The sequence below is a fragment of the Pyxicephalus adspersus genome, chromosome 2, assembly GCF_032062135.1.
Source record: "Pyxicephalus adspersus chromosome 2, UCB_Pads_2.0, whole genome shotgun sequence".
Lineage (NCBI taxonomy): Eukaryota > Metazoa > Chordata > Amphibia > Anura > Pyxicephalidae > Pyxicephalus > Pyxicephalus adspersus.
In genome coordinates, this window is record NC_092859.1 from 17,767,308 (window position 1) to 17,781,982 (window position 14,675).

Here is a 14,675-nt window from a genome sequence, read left to right on the forward strand (position 1 = left end):
CGTTCATTCTCTCTCTCGTGTTTTTCTTTGTCACAGCACTGATCATGCATTGATCCCTTTCAATTTGCACTCTTCTAGGTCCCCTCTGTAACATAGAGGTCTCTCCGTGTGCATCTAACCCCTGCCGTTCTGGAGGAACCTGTCAAGTTACACAGAATGGATTCCGCTGTGTTTGTCCTGAAGGTGGTGGTCCTCGCGACTCCCTATGTAACCCAACCCAGCTATGCTCTCCTGCCTGTGTCCATGGTGTGTGCCGCAAAGCCAATGAAATGTAAGTACTGCTATAATGTCTTCTGGAAGCGGTTATGTCCAAAGCCCAGTTTTGTTTGTATGTCAAGGGATGGGGGGGTTTAAGTTTAGTTAGCCAGCTGAGATAGAGACAAAAATCTCATGTATATGGTTCGTTCATTTTTTTTAATTGGAATACTTTTGGCTTTTTATGATTAGTTTTAAACTAACTTGGTTTTCTTCTTTTTTTTTTTTTTGTATGATCCTAAATATTTATGCTCTTGGTGTTTGTCCTTGCCCTAGATATACATGTGAATGTCACCAGGGCTGGTCTGGCAGGTCGTGTGACCGACGAAGCAGTGATGTTTGTACTGGCAGCACTTGTCAGAATGGAGGAAGTTGCAGTGACCATCTTGGACGACCAGTCTGTCGCTGTCGGGAGGGCTTCCGAGGTAACGCCCCAGCTCAAAATTTTTCCAGTTTTTAAAGATAAATGTATGCAGATTTTTGGCCAGTTAAAAAACTGAAAATGTACGAAGGGGTGCGGCCATGCTATTATATCAGAGTGAAGATTCAGATTATTAAAGCTGTTGATTCTTGATGTTGTATTTATGACACTTTTATACTATATTTGGTTAATAGAATATTTGTGTTTTTACAGGTAACTTTTGTGAGAGTAACATTAATGAATGCGCCCCAGCTCCTTGCCTGAATGGAGGGACCTGTGTTGATGGCATTGCAGGATACAGTTGTCTATGTACACTGCCATATACAGGTGAGTGTGACTCAAACATATCCATACACTATTTTCAGCCTTCTAGTTCAACTGTAGTACAATGGAGGGATGTCGCCAAAAAAAAAAATAGTTTGTCAGAAATGTTGGATTATAACTGAGAGACAGTTAGCGACATGACTGTGATAAGTGTGTTTTTGTTGGCTGTCACTGCTTAAGAAACCAGTTTATATGTACAAGAAGACTTCAAGAAAAATTGAAATAGCAATAAAATGAAATAATGTTTCAGTGGTTCTTTAATGGCTATAAAAAATTTTTTGGGGGTATTTTTTTTTTAAGCTTTGCAGAAATAATCCTTAAGAGTTTGAGCATAGTTTCTTGAAGCCAGCCCACAAATAGGGCAGAGGCTTGTACTATTGTTGTAGTTAACAATCGTTGCATGCAGGGTGGTGGTTTTGTTCCCCTAGCACTGCCAATATGTAGTACAGGCTGCACAGAGGCATTGCCACAGCCCTGCTTTTCATCCTTTTTACAAAATTATTATTTGATTGCATATTAATGAGAATCAGAAGATTTAGGAATGTTATGGGTGACCACTAAAATGTATACCAATTCAGTACAGTAACCTAGTTAGTATTACATGGTGCTCACGTGATGTATGTGGATGCCCATGAAAAGATGGAAAAGGAAAATGTGTTGCAGTTGCAGTGGTTTTGATGTGGTAAGTTATGTAAATTATATGCAATGTTAAAGAAACATCATCATCATGTTAATCATTGATTCTTTTTCTGCTCCAGGCCAGACATGTGAGACCCTACTTGCCCCCTGCAGCTCTGAACCTTGTCATAATGGTGGTGTCTGCACACCATCTGCAGACTATGAAAGCTACACCTGCAAATGTCTTTCTGGCTGGGAAGGTAATCGTCTCATATACACACTTTGTGAAAAAACAAATGAATACGAGAATTGTAGGAGGAGCGTTGCATGATCTATTCTGTAGCAGTTACAAAATCTCTACTTTCAGTATTTTCTCCTAGAAAATGAAATTGCTTTGGGTGACCGGTCTGTGTTGCAGTGAATTGTAGTTCAGCTGTTGAGTAATTGACTTTTAGTAGTATTTGCAGCTAATAAAAGGATCGCCATCTTTGATAACTAACTCTTTGTTCATTGCAACTGCTAGTGACCATGATCTTTAGAGACCTTTAGTTCATTTTTCTTATAAACTGAAAGCATGGTATGGTATTTTGGGTAATATTTCCACTCTTACTTTATAGGTGAGTCCTGTGACATCGATGTGAATGAGTGCAACAGAAGCCCTTGCCAAAATGGTGGACAGTGTGCCAACCTTCCAGGAGGATACAACTGTGTCTGTAAACCAGGATACACAGGCCACAACTGTGAGACCGATATTAATGATTGTTCACCAAGTGAGTAGCAATATCAAAATATGATACAAAATGTTTTCATAAAGTGACTAGTCAATAACTATTTTTTCTGTACTTTCTTTTACCTTTAGATCCATGTCTTAATGGTGGCTCATGCAAAGATCTGGTGAATTCCTACTCCTGCTCATGTCTACCTGGCTTCACCGGATCAAGATGTGTGAATGAAATCAATGAATGTCTCAGTAATCCATGCCGCAATGGAGCCACCTGCTTGGATTATGTTAACAGCTATGTGTGCGCTTGTGCTCCAGGATACACCGGGCCTATCTGCGAAACCAACATACAGGACTGTACTGAGAGGTAGGTTTTTATGAATGCTCACACACTGGTTCATTATAGCTTTCAGGGATTCCATCGGTGGTTTCTGATTGCATATGCATAATCACTGGTTTGTCATTTACAGCTCCTGCTTTAATGGCGGCACATGCGTTGATGGTGTAGACTCCTACTCCTGCATCTGTCGCTCTGGATTCACCGGTTCTCATTGCCAGCATGAAGTTGATGAGTGCGCTTCTCGCCCCTGCCAGAATGGAGCCGTGTGTGTGGACAGGGTGGAGTCCTATCGCTGTATCTGTCCCAATGGGTACACAGGGACACAGTGCCAGGTGAGTAGGATGGGGCAGAGTTTTGTAAGTGAAGAAGCAAAATAAAGACTTTTTTAAATAGAAAACATCCACCTTGCAAATGAAAGACCCCTATCTATTCCTTGAGCAGAGTCTCTTCAGTATTTAGTGATTTTTTTTCCAAGTTTAAAATTTAGAAGATTTAGAGTTTTGCAATGCTTGTAAATGTGGTCTTATACCTGCATTTGAGCAGTTTAAAGTTGCTGATCAATGGACCATGAAAGTTAATGGGACTTTACCCAGATGTCAGGTTACCAAACGCACCTTTTATAGATGAATTTTATTCTTTGCTATTAAACATTGCTTTTTTTTCAAGACAAAGGTAACCAGTGTTTTGTACAATTACTAATGGTAGCAATTCCTCTGCCACTCCAACACAATTGCCTGTTTCTTTTAGACTTTGCTGGACCTTTGCCGTCGTTCCCCCTGCCATAATGGAGGTCGTTGCACTCAGATAGGTCCATCTATCCGGTGCGAGTGCCCTCCTGGCTGGACAGGAAGTTATTGCGATATCCCACGTGTATCTTGTGACGTAGCAGCAAGCAGGAAAGGTGTGTATGAAAATCATATTTAGGTCCAACACAGCACAATGTGACCTTATAGTGTGGTTATTTACATTTGCTTGTTTTTGTGTTAGGTGTTCGTCTGGATCAGCTCTGCCATGCTTCAGGAACCTGTATGAACACTGGCAACTCTCACAAGTGTTTCTGCAAAGGCGGCTACACTGGTAGCTACTGCGAGACTCCCATCAACCAGTGTGACCCTGATCCTTGTCTTAATGGAGGCTCCTGCCACAGCTACTTGGGTGGTTATGTGTGCGAGGTATGTAGGGCTAACTATACTGTGGAAAGAAATTATATCTGCTTGGTTTTTTGAGGGGGTCATGGTTTAATATCTGTGTTTTTATAGTGCCAAGTTGGATTTGAGGGAACCAACTGTGAAGTTAACATAGATGAGTGCCAATCTCATCCTTGTCAGAACGGAGGTTCTTGTATTGACCTTATTGGACGTTACATCTGTTCCTGTCCTCCAGGGACCCTGGGTGAGTGTATAGACTGGAATATCACACATGTTCTTATTCAGGACAAATGGCTAAAATGTGCCAGGTTATATTAGATTCTTTATTTTGTATTACCCTAAATCAATGTCACCTCTCCCAACTTTTTTGTGTTTTTTGTGTTTATCTAGTATGCCAGTACTTGCTTGAGAACAGATATTTATTGCAACTGCATAAAACCTTCAATTTTGATTTGTATCTGCATAAAATATCACAATACACAATGAATGCAGAGCCAGTTTAATGTCTTGTTTGGGTATAATAAATACTAAATGTTTAATGCTGTCATCAGAAAAATTTAAGTGCATTTACTGCTTCCTCAAGCCAGTAGATGCTACGAGGGGGTGCTGAGAAGTTCCTGGCTTTGCCCCCTTCCAGATGAAATAGAAAAGAGTGTGGGAGCATATGACAGCCTAATATCTTAGTATGTAACTGTGCAAATATCAGGTCTTTGTGATTCCTAAACCTGTTTTTTCTTTTAGTGAGAAGCTGTGATGGCAGAGACACAAGCAAGTTTCACATCATTGGAGTTACGTGCCGTCATGAAGTTTTTGTTTCTCCAGGGAAAGGAAGGACGCTTCTCCCCCAGTGTTTGTGACATCTCAGTGTGAATGTCCTTTGCTGACTTTCCCTGGAGAAACAAAAACTTGATGACGGCCCGTAACTCCAACGACGTGAAACTTGCTTGTGCCTCTGCCATCACAGCTACTCACTAAAAGAAAAAATAGTTTTAAGAATCGCAAAGACCTGATATTTGCACAGTTACATACCAATATATCAGGCTGTCATATGCCCCTACACTGATTTATTTTTTTTTTTTTTATTTCATCTGGAGGGGCAAAGCCAGGAACTTCTCAGCACCCCCTCGTATATGTACATGACGCTCCCTTTGGCACCCCCTATGGGGAATGTATAGCTGTCACATTCTCTTTGAACTAACGCTGCTGGGCGAGTGCTTGAGTGGCTTGCAGCTCCGCAACATTGTCCATTGAAGAAGCAGGTGTGCCCTAACTGTGTATTTTCATTTTTACCTATATTGTTTTCAGCACATGCAAAAATTTCAATCTAGAGCCAGTATTTCACAAAATGCTACCGATCTGAAATGGGACACAAACCAAGCATCAAGTAGACGTAAACCTTTTATACTCTGGGGAGGGTGGGACTGCGCTTTTAAAAAGGACAGTGGCTTTCTTGCAAATTTGGACATGAATGTCTGTTACTTTCTGAAGCTTTCTACTTGGTAACAACCAAGACTGTGTGTCTAGCTCTAAATGCTCCTCAGTACATAAGAACATTGTTTTACTTTCTCATTGTCTTTCCTAACAACATTTTGCTTATAATTATACAGGAGTGCTGTGTGAGATTAATGAAGACGACTGCTCCACACTCACCAGTTCTGGCCAGCCCAAATGTTTAAACAATGGAACTTGTGTGGATAAAGTTGGGGGTTACCGCTGCAACTGCCCTCCAGGTTATACCGGCGAGAGGTGTGAGGGTGACATCAATGAGTGCCTGTCTGGACCATGCGTGACACACAACACCCGAGACTGCATCCAGATGGCTAATGATTATCAGTGCATATGCAAAAATGGCTACACAGGTAAGGAAAAAGGGGTGTGTGATGGAGGAGAAAGTGGAAGGAGAAGCTTAATTTAGTGGTACATGCCAATGTCTCTCAGTGTTTACATATGTGAAGAATGTTTTTAATTTCTTTTTTGTAAATTGTCTTCAGTAAATCTACTAAACCGATAAACTTTGTAATGCAGACCGGTCATATTAAGCAATGTATAATTCTGTTTTAGGTCGGCGCTGCCAGAGTGTGGTTAATACATGCGAGTCTAGGCCATGCCAAAATGGAGGTGTCTGCCGTGTGACTGTAAACACCCCACTTGGTTACACCTGCCGTTGTCCTACAGTAAGTACTTGACTTTTAATCTTGAAAGCTGTGCCAATCTAAATTCCCAATAAACTTATAACACATTCTTCTGTTATTATAGGGTTTTGCTGGACCATCCTGTGAGCGCCCTTTAAATTCCTGCCGAAATTTTGATTGTCCAGCAGGCTTCTCCTGTGTCCTTTCATCTCATGGTCCTCGTTGTTGCCCTCAAGGTGTCTGCCGTACTATAAACGGCACCAGAATCCAGCCACCTCTCAGTCCTCCAGCCTGCTCCCCTTCACCCTGCCAAAATGGAGCTCAGTGTGTCTCTTCTGACAAGTTTCCCTACTTCACCTGCAACTGCCCACCAGGCTATGTTGGACCACGATGTGATTTGAAGCTCCCAACTGAGGAAGTACCAGCCCGGGAATGTGGTCCATCACGGTGCCTCAACAAGATCGGAGATGGTCACTGTGACCGGGAATGCAATTCTCCAGAATGTCACTGGGATGGCGGAGATTGTGCTCTGTCTGTGGGTGACCCATGGAAAAAATGTCCCTCACAAAAATGCCCTCTCCTGTTCAACAACTCCAGATGCGATCCAGAGTGCGCCTCGGCTGACTGTCTGTATGACAACTTTGATTGCCAGGAGAAGACCGAGCGTAGCTGCAAGTAAGGGACCTGAAACTTTGTTTGGGACTTGAGCGGGGGGCCTGCACCCATTACATGTACATAATAAAATTAGCAACACACAGGTTTGCTGAATAGATAAGGTTGGGTAATATTTTTCAAGTATCTAACAAACCTTTTTTTCTCTCACAGCCCTGTCTATGAACAATACTGCATGGACCACTATGGTGATGGCCGGTGTGACCAGGGATGTAATTCAGAGGAATGTGGTTGGGATGGTCTTGACTGTGCTGGAAGCCGGGATGGAGAGCAATTGGCAGAGGGAGTGCTGGTCATTGTGGTTCTGCTCCCTCCTGAACAGCTCCTGAAGGAAAGCAAAGCATTCCTGCTCAGGCTTAGTGCCATTCTACGCACTTCTCTGCGCTTCCGTGTGGACAAAGATGGCCAGTACATGATTAAACCATACAGGAGAAGCCAGGCAGCCGAACGAAGGGTGAGGAGAGAGCTGGACAGTGACATCATAGGGTAAGTGTTTCGTGACATGAGCATGCTCTGTAGTGCTCTGGCGAAGAATATATGTTTAGAATAGGTTTCTGTAGTATATTACTGTACTGAAGCTAATTCAGATTTCTGTTAAATATCTTTACCAGGGCACCTTTGCTTTATAAATAATACCTAGCAAATTGTCTTAGCTTGACAAAGGTTTATTACGGATATTTTAAAACCAGGTAATGCAAATAATGGTAATGGTAGCTGATCCATTTATCACTTTTTATGATCTTTCTGTTTTTTATATATACACATATTTCAGTTATGAAAAATAAAGGTTTATGTTCTCTTTGACAGGTCTGAAGTGTTCTTGGAAATTGACAATCGGCTGTGTAAAAAACAGGTTGACAAAGAGCCATCCGAATGCTTCCCAGATGCAGAAAATGCTGCAGATTACCTGGCTGCTCTGAGCGCTGTGGAAAGGCTGCATTTTCCCTATCCAATCAAGTCTGTGAGCAGTAAGTCATGTGACTTTTCACATTTATTTTTATGTAATGAAGCATAAGTGAGAAAAAATGGATTAACCACTTGTGTTCTCCTCCCAGGTGATAAGATTGACGAGCCTCTCCCGTCATTGCATCTTCTTCCACTGGTCGGAGTAGCTGGACTGTTGGTCTTGATTGTGTTAGTGTTGGGTGTCCTGGTATCTCGCAGGAAGCGAGCTCACAGCACCTTATGGTTCCCAGAAGGATTTATATTGAAAAAGGACAGAGACAGACGTGAGCCTGTGGGACAGGATGCTCTTGGACTTAAGTAAGAAAGCTCTGGTGCCTCCTACTATATATTCCAATTTTACTTTTTACATAATCTTGCTTACGCTGTGCTTCTCTTTCTAGGAATATCGCTAAAGCAGAACGTCTCATGGAAGATCCATCTGAAGACTGGACTGAGGCAGACTGTCCTGAGACCAAAAGACTTAAGGTGAGTGCTAGAGAAGTGATATTGTTAACAAATACAGCTCAAAGAGAACCTGTCACAGAAAGACCTATAACAAGCCTTGCAGGGAAACTGCCTGCATGGTCTCCAGCCTTGTGTTGTTTCCATTGATGGAACATCGAGGTTCAGTGTTTTTTGTGTGGGATAATCCTTTTTGTAAACTTTAATGATTAAAGTGACCGATTTCTTTTCTTCTGAAAATGTGATGACAGCAGGGTTATTTCTGTTTTTTACAGACTGAGGAGCTTTCCCCCTGTCGCCAGGATCCTGTAGATCCACGTCCCTGGACACAGCACCACTTAGCTGCTGCAGATATTAGACTTCCTCCGGCTACAGCACTGACTCCACCACAGGGTGATTATGAGACTGATGGCATGGATGTTAACGTGAGAGGCCCAGGTGAGCATGGACTCTCACTTAAAATAGGGGGTCCAGTGTGTTGTCTGAAATATTTTAATGCATGTGTATTGAATTGTCAGTACATGGCCTGCTTTTTCTTTTCTTGCCACCCTTTTGAGAGCTACAGCTCTACTTTCATTTATCTCTCTGAATATTTTATAAAGTGTATTATAGATTCTGTCTACATAGAAAAATATTTTATGCTAAATACCAAAATGCTATCGTCTTGAATTGCATGGCCTTGGACACTGTTACTTTGAGTTTAATGTGACTGATTTCAGGGTCACTGATCTATTTTCAGCCTGTACTGCTGCCTTTAGTATCCAGAAGTTAGAATATGATGGAAATCTAATCTTTGTCTCTCCTCCAATTCCACTGTAGATGGATTCACTCCATTGATGCTGGCATCCTTCTTGGGAGGTGGGCTGGAGCCAGAGGCTCAGGAAGATGAGGAAGAAGGGGAGGCCTCAGCAATTTCTGACCTTATCTGCCAAGGAGCATCTCTTGGGGCACAGACAGATCGAACCGGTGAGACGGCTCTACATCTTGCAGCACGATATGCCAGAGCAGACGCTGCCAAGAGACTTTTGGATGCTGGCGCTGATCCCAACGCTCAGGATAATACTGGGCGTACCCCACTACATGCTGCTGTAGCTGCCGACGCACAAGGTGTTTTCCAGGCAAGTTGCTTCTTGGGATCTTTATCTTTAAGACAGTTTGGATAGTCTGTATTTCGGACATACCTCTCTAATTACAATTCTTGTTTACAGATCTTGATAAGGAACCGCTCTACAGACCTAGATGCTCGAATGAGTGATGGCTCTACTGCATTGATTTTGGCTGCCCGTTTGGCAGTGGAAGGAATGGTGGAGGAGCTTATCGCCTGCCATGCTGATGTCAATGCTGTGGATGAACTTGGTAAGTGTTGAGTTGGCTATCTTCAGTATTAATATTATTACAAGCATTCTGTTTACACGGCAGGAAAATTTTAACTTTAGATTTACCTATTTTCTCTTGTTATTCCTTCCCAGGCAAGTCAGCTTTGCATTGGGCAGCAGCTGTTAACAACATTGAAGCTGCCATGGCACTGCTAAAGAATGGAGCCAACAAAGACATGCAGGATAGCAAGGTACGTATAGTACTGGGAAGTGTACATGAATGACCTAATGAACATTTTGGAGTGACTGGTCATGGAGGCATGAATACAAATTTCTATCAAATCCTAAGAAAACAGCAGGCATTACTTTATATTTTTATATATATATATATATATATATATATTTGGCTGTTTGTTTCTTTGGTTTGTTACTGGTGGACTGCCTTCAGTACTTTCAAATTTGCATGTTGATGGATGAACACAAGGCTGCTTTGTACACCATAACTGTACGAAGTGTGAAATCTAATCCTTATTGCTCTTGCATGGATGCAAACGTAAAAAAGTATTTAAATAGTAGATTTATGTATACAATAACATTGTGCTGTTCCACCTTACAGGAGGAAACCCCATTGTTCCTAGCAGCTCGGGAAGGAAGTTATGAAGCGGCAAAAGTTCTCCTTGATCACTACGCTAATCGTGAAATTACTGACCATATGGACCGCCTTCCTCGTGACATAGCTCAGGAGAGGCTACACCATGATATTGTTCAACTTCTAGAGGAACACAATGCAGTACGGGGTACTCAAGGGACAATGGGAGGTCACACTATGTCACCACTGCTCTGTCCTCCTAACGGTTTTATGGGCAACATAAAGCAGACACCACAAGGCAAGAAAAGCCGCAGAGCAAGCTCCAAAGCCGGTGGAGCAAGCCTGAGCCGGGGAGAAGCAAAGGAAGCGAAAAACAGAAACAAGAAGCTGTCTCTTGACTGCCCAAATGGCAACAATGGTCTTCTGGAGAGCTCAGTCACCCTCTCACCTGTTGACTCCCTCGACTCTCCACGTGCTTACAGTGCCAATCCTGGCTCCCCAGCAATGGCTGCCCCTGGCACATTTCACCTTAGTTCCTTGTCTGTGCCATCTACCCCTCTTGTGAATGGCCTGATGGAAGGGCCTTTTGCTGTGTCTTTGGCTCGTCTAAACGAAATTGGAGAAGTCCAAGGTAACATGATGGCTCTTCAAGGCAGAGTGCCACTTCAGCGAGCACCAAGCTGTGTGGTAAATGGATTAAACATCGGTATGCTGAACACAAGCAACATTCCATTCACATGGCAGAACCAAGTTCCCGCTTCACATCCTTCTCGCAACATCATTCCAGGAGCTCCTGCAGGTTCAGTGCCTAACTTACATCAGCTGCATGCCCAACAAGTCATGATGCTTCAAAACCAGATGGCAATGCAGAGCCCAGTAAAGGTCTCCATGGATCCGCAGTGCCAGATGGGCCCAGTGGCTCCAAACACTGCTCACTTGAGACAACAGAGCATGCCACATGTAGCCGAGAGGTCATCTCAGGCCGTCACCCCAACAGAAGGAAACTACTTTAAACAACAGAGCATACCCAACGACGGCAACATCCAGACATCACCAGCTATGGCCGGTCCTCAACAAACCTTCGTACCTCCTCAAGAGGAAACCCCAAAACACTATCTTCACATCCCCACTGAGCACCCTTACCTGACCCCCTCTCCAGAATCTCCAGAGCAGTGGTCCAGCCCATCACCTCACTCAGTGTCAGAGTGGTCTGACACCACCCCTAGCCCAGTCGTAGTTGGTGGTACCCACAGCCAGACATCCCACTTACCTGAGCAAGCCAACAACATGCAGGTGTTTGCTTGACTGACATGAAACATGCCATCACTTTGTATTGCCCTCCACCCTTTTTCCTGTTTTCCCCTCTTTGACTCTTTTTTGTTTACCTTTTACTACTTTCCCTTTTTTCTTACCCCTCAACTTGCATAGTGTTTGGAGCGATACAAAACAGAAAATGAAGTCTCCAGTGATTTTATAAGAATGTTTTATGACGGGACCATGAAGAAAAAAAAAAAACTTATCTACAACGGGACCAATTTTTAAAGAACTTTTTTATATAGACGTTTTCGAACGCAATCACTATTAGTGAAGGAAAAAGACTGCAATTTTATAGGCTATAATCGTATTATTTACGACAACCATGAAATGTTACAATTTTAAAGAGAGTGTCCCCCTGCTGTTTGTGTTTTTTTTTTTTTTTTTTTTTTTTTTTTTTTTTTTTTTTTTTATTTTTTTTAAAGCTAATTTCACTGCCCTGCACTGCTCCACTTCCGGGGTTATTCCTATGTCGTTAGATGGACTTGTGTATAAAGTTTAAGAGTTTATCCTTTTTTTTTTTTTTTCTCTTTAAATCCCTCTTTTTTTCAAAATGATTCACCAACTGCCTTGTGGACTGTGATAAATAATGGTACGGATTTTTAGCAAGAAATGTTTCTTTGTGAAGGAAAAAAGGTCCTGTCGTATTGGAACAAAATCTTTGCTTGCAGTATTTTGAAATGTAGTCATGTTGCAGTTCTTTTTAATAGACATGTCTACGCCATAGTCTGTCCTACAGTTAAATTGTGTCTTGAAACAGGCTTAGGTCATTTCTTGATAATGGTATAATGGGATGAAACAGGAGCGCTGTGACCCATTCAGTTGCCCCATTAATGTGACGTTCAGTCCCAAACATTAAGGTAGATGACCAAACCGAGGATGTTGTTTTTAATGGATAACTTAGAGCTTTTTTTCAGTGACCATTCAGCTAGAATTTAAAAATATGCAATTTTAAGGTAGCTTATCAAGGAAGCTAGTGATGAGTGAAATATGTGGGTTGCCATTGCTGAGTTATCATTAAAAAAAAAAAGCTGATTGCCATGGAGGAAGTATTCATTTAATGTGAATTGATCTGCCTGGTACACATAAGGCTAAGTTTAGCTTACTGCAAGCCTTAAACCTCAAGTTTGGGGCATAAAACTCACATTGTAGTGAGAGTCCCTTTAACCAACATGGTAGCAGAAGTAATGCCGATGCCTCCTGTCCAGGGCTCTTTAAGGCCTCCAACAAAGCTGCTCAAAGCTTTGCACAATCTTGCTGCACAGTCAGCTCATATACAAGCTAAAATAACTATTAGAGTAGCTAAAAACTAGCTAAAAAACTAATAAAGCCACATAGTGAACATACTGAGAAACAGGGCAGCTTACAGATTTCCCTTAATACAGCTTTCATATAAATTTTATTTGACATTTATATCTTTTTTTATGTGTATATTTGATGATCTCTTTCCAGCACAAGGGGCTAAAAGTTGATAATGTGTCAAGCTGTACATTAGCCTAATCGTTCCTTCTCGCTAATGTTAGTAAGTAGTATTTCTCATTGGAGAACCGAATTAAAATTGGGTATGGGAGGGGTCTGTAAAGAATAATTTGGCAGCCTTTCAGAAAAGTAAAGAGGTACAACGAACATTGCAATGGAAGGTAAAGCCTAAATTTGTAACTTACGATTCTCCCGTGCTAACGGGGAGTGGAAACCATTGGTGTTACCAAGTTTGTAATACTTAAACTGTATAATTTAGGCTGTAGCCATATATATATTTAAATATATATTTTTTGTGTACTGGGTATACATAGAAGAAATTAACTTTTTTTTTTTTGCAACTTTGATGACACATATATAGTCCGTTTTGTTGAACCAAGAATGGAGGATTTTAATATACAAAATTCTATCTTTTATTTATACTATGGTATAAATACGTATATATATGCACATGTCGAAGTCATGATTTGTGTGTAATTATAACACTGCCTTGCAAATGTAATAGACTTCTTTTTCTTATGCCTTAATTACTGTCTGATAACTGCCTGCATCTTTAGACGCCAGGGGGAGTTTGTTCCCCTTCAAAAAAGTTGTTTTAACAAGTCAGAACATTACACCCGTATATATAGATTCTGCAGTATGAAGTATGTCCACCAGGTGTCGCTGTATTTTGGAAATCACTATGGGGTTAGGACAATGTACCGGATAAGGGACATCAATTGGGGCTTGTGGTCCCAGTCATTGTAGAAGTGATTCTGCATCTGAGATTGTTGCATAATATAACCGCATTCATATTTGGAAAATCTTATCTTTTACCTACAATCTGCTACTTGTGCTGACTTATTTTCACTGCCTTACTTTTTTCTAACCATTCCCCTTCGCTCGTTCTACCAGAGCTGGAAGAGAACCCGAGTGTTTCTATATAGCGTATTGTTTTCTTATGAGACATCTTGCACTATGCTGCTTCTTTTGTGCGAGACATTCAGCTTGACTCTCATCTGAGGGTCAGACTTGCTTCCTTCACTGGACATTTACCTTCTTGTAGCAATCTCAGATTGTGTTACTTTAGAGGGATTGCTTTGTCTTCCACTGCCATGTGTACCCCGGGCATCAGAGGAGGTGAAGACGCACCAGATAAAGGACGTACAGATGTGTCTACTAGAACAAAATGTCTTATAAGAGAGAGGTTCAAAAGATAAGGAATTACAATTGAATTGGCTATTGATTTTAGACAGGTTCTCTTTAAGCTCCGACCAGTTATACTCCCATGCAGAAACACTCAAACATGTAGAGACATCAAGCCCCTTGTTTGTATCGGCCGGGATTTTGTTTATTTGGGCACTGCCAGCAGGCCATAGGGTACAGTCACTAGAACAGTGTAGCCAATGGATGCTTTGTATTACTTTCACACAAAACCACTCAGTCTTATCTATTTCATGACCAAAAAAAGAAGAAAATGCAATTTTGTAACTAAACGTTCTTTCTGAGGGTTTTTATACACAATTTTTTTTTCATTTAATAAATAGAACAATGTTAGATATTTTTTATTAATCAACCATATGTATATTTTATTACTCTTGACATAATGTCTTTTTTTTTTAAGAAATAATAAAATGATAAAAAAAAATCCTGTAGCTTTATACTTTGTAAATAAACGGTACAGAAGTCTTCATGTAAAGTGCCTAATTCAATAAAAAGAGAATAATGTAGTTATTGAAAAATCTTTGGAGTGTTTTTTTTTTTTTTATATGCGGATCACTTACCCAAAATTGATGAGAATGGCTCATCCCTATTTAATGTACAGCGCTGCATAATATGTTGGCACTATATAAATCCTGTATTCAAGACATCCAACGCACTACTGACTCCTAGATACGAACAGGGCTTCCGGTGATCCCTCGTGTGCAGGACGGAGGGGAGACTGAGCTGTAACTTTAAT

The 14,675-nt window shown here is 41.3% G+C and overlaps 1 protein-coding gene across 1 annotated transcript in view; it reads left to right on the top strand.

The window, feature by feature from the left end:
* Positions 1-14,458, top strand: part of NOTCH3 (notch receptor 3) — a 66,357-nt gene extending 51,899 nt beyond the window's left edge. The window contains exons 13-34 of the mRNA XM_072399760.1: positions 79-271; positions 532-680; positions 890-1,003; positions 1,759-1,878; positions 2,236-2,388; positions 2,478-2,706; positions 2,810-3,011; positions 3,427-3,580; positions 3,667-3,851; positions 3,939-4,071; positions 5,435-5,686; positions 5,889-6,001; positions 6,084-6,634; positions 6,785-7,117; positions 7,439-7,599; positions 7,687-7,894; positions 7,978-8,062; positions 8,314-8,476; positions 8,858-9,156; positions 9,247-9,394; positions 9,508-9,605; positions 9,971-14,458. Of these exons, the coding sequence (XP_072255861.1) occupies positions 79-271; positions 532-680; positions 890-1,003; positions 1,759-1,878; positions 2,236-2,388; positions 2,478-2,706; positions 2,810-3,011; positions 3,427-3,580; positions 3,667-3,851; positions 3,939-4,071; positions 5,435-5,686; positions 5,889-6,001; positions 6,084-6,634; positions 6,785-7,117; positions 7,439-7,599; positions 7,687-7,894; positions 7,978-8,062; positions 8,314-8,476; positions 8,858-9,156; positions 9,247-9,394; positions 9,508-9,605; positions 9,971-11,248 (5,321 nt within the window). The 3' untranslated portion in view covers positions 11,249-14,458. The remainder of the gene's footprint in view (positions 1-78; positions 272-531; positions 681-889; positions 1,004-1,758; positions 1,879-2,235; positions 2,389-2,477; positions 2,707-2,809; positions 3,012-3,426; positions 3,581-3,666; positions 3,852-3,938; positions 4,072-5,434; positions 5,687-5,888; positions 6,002-6,083; positions 6,635-6,784; positions 7,118-7,438; positions 7,600-7,686; positions 7,895-7,977; positions 8,063-8,313; positions 8,477-8,857; positions 9,157-9,246; positions 9,395-9,507; positions 9,606-9,970) is intronic.
* The last annotated feature ends 217 nt before the right edge of the window (positions 14,459-14,675 follow it).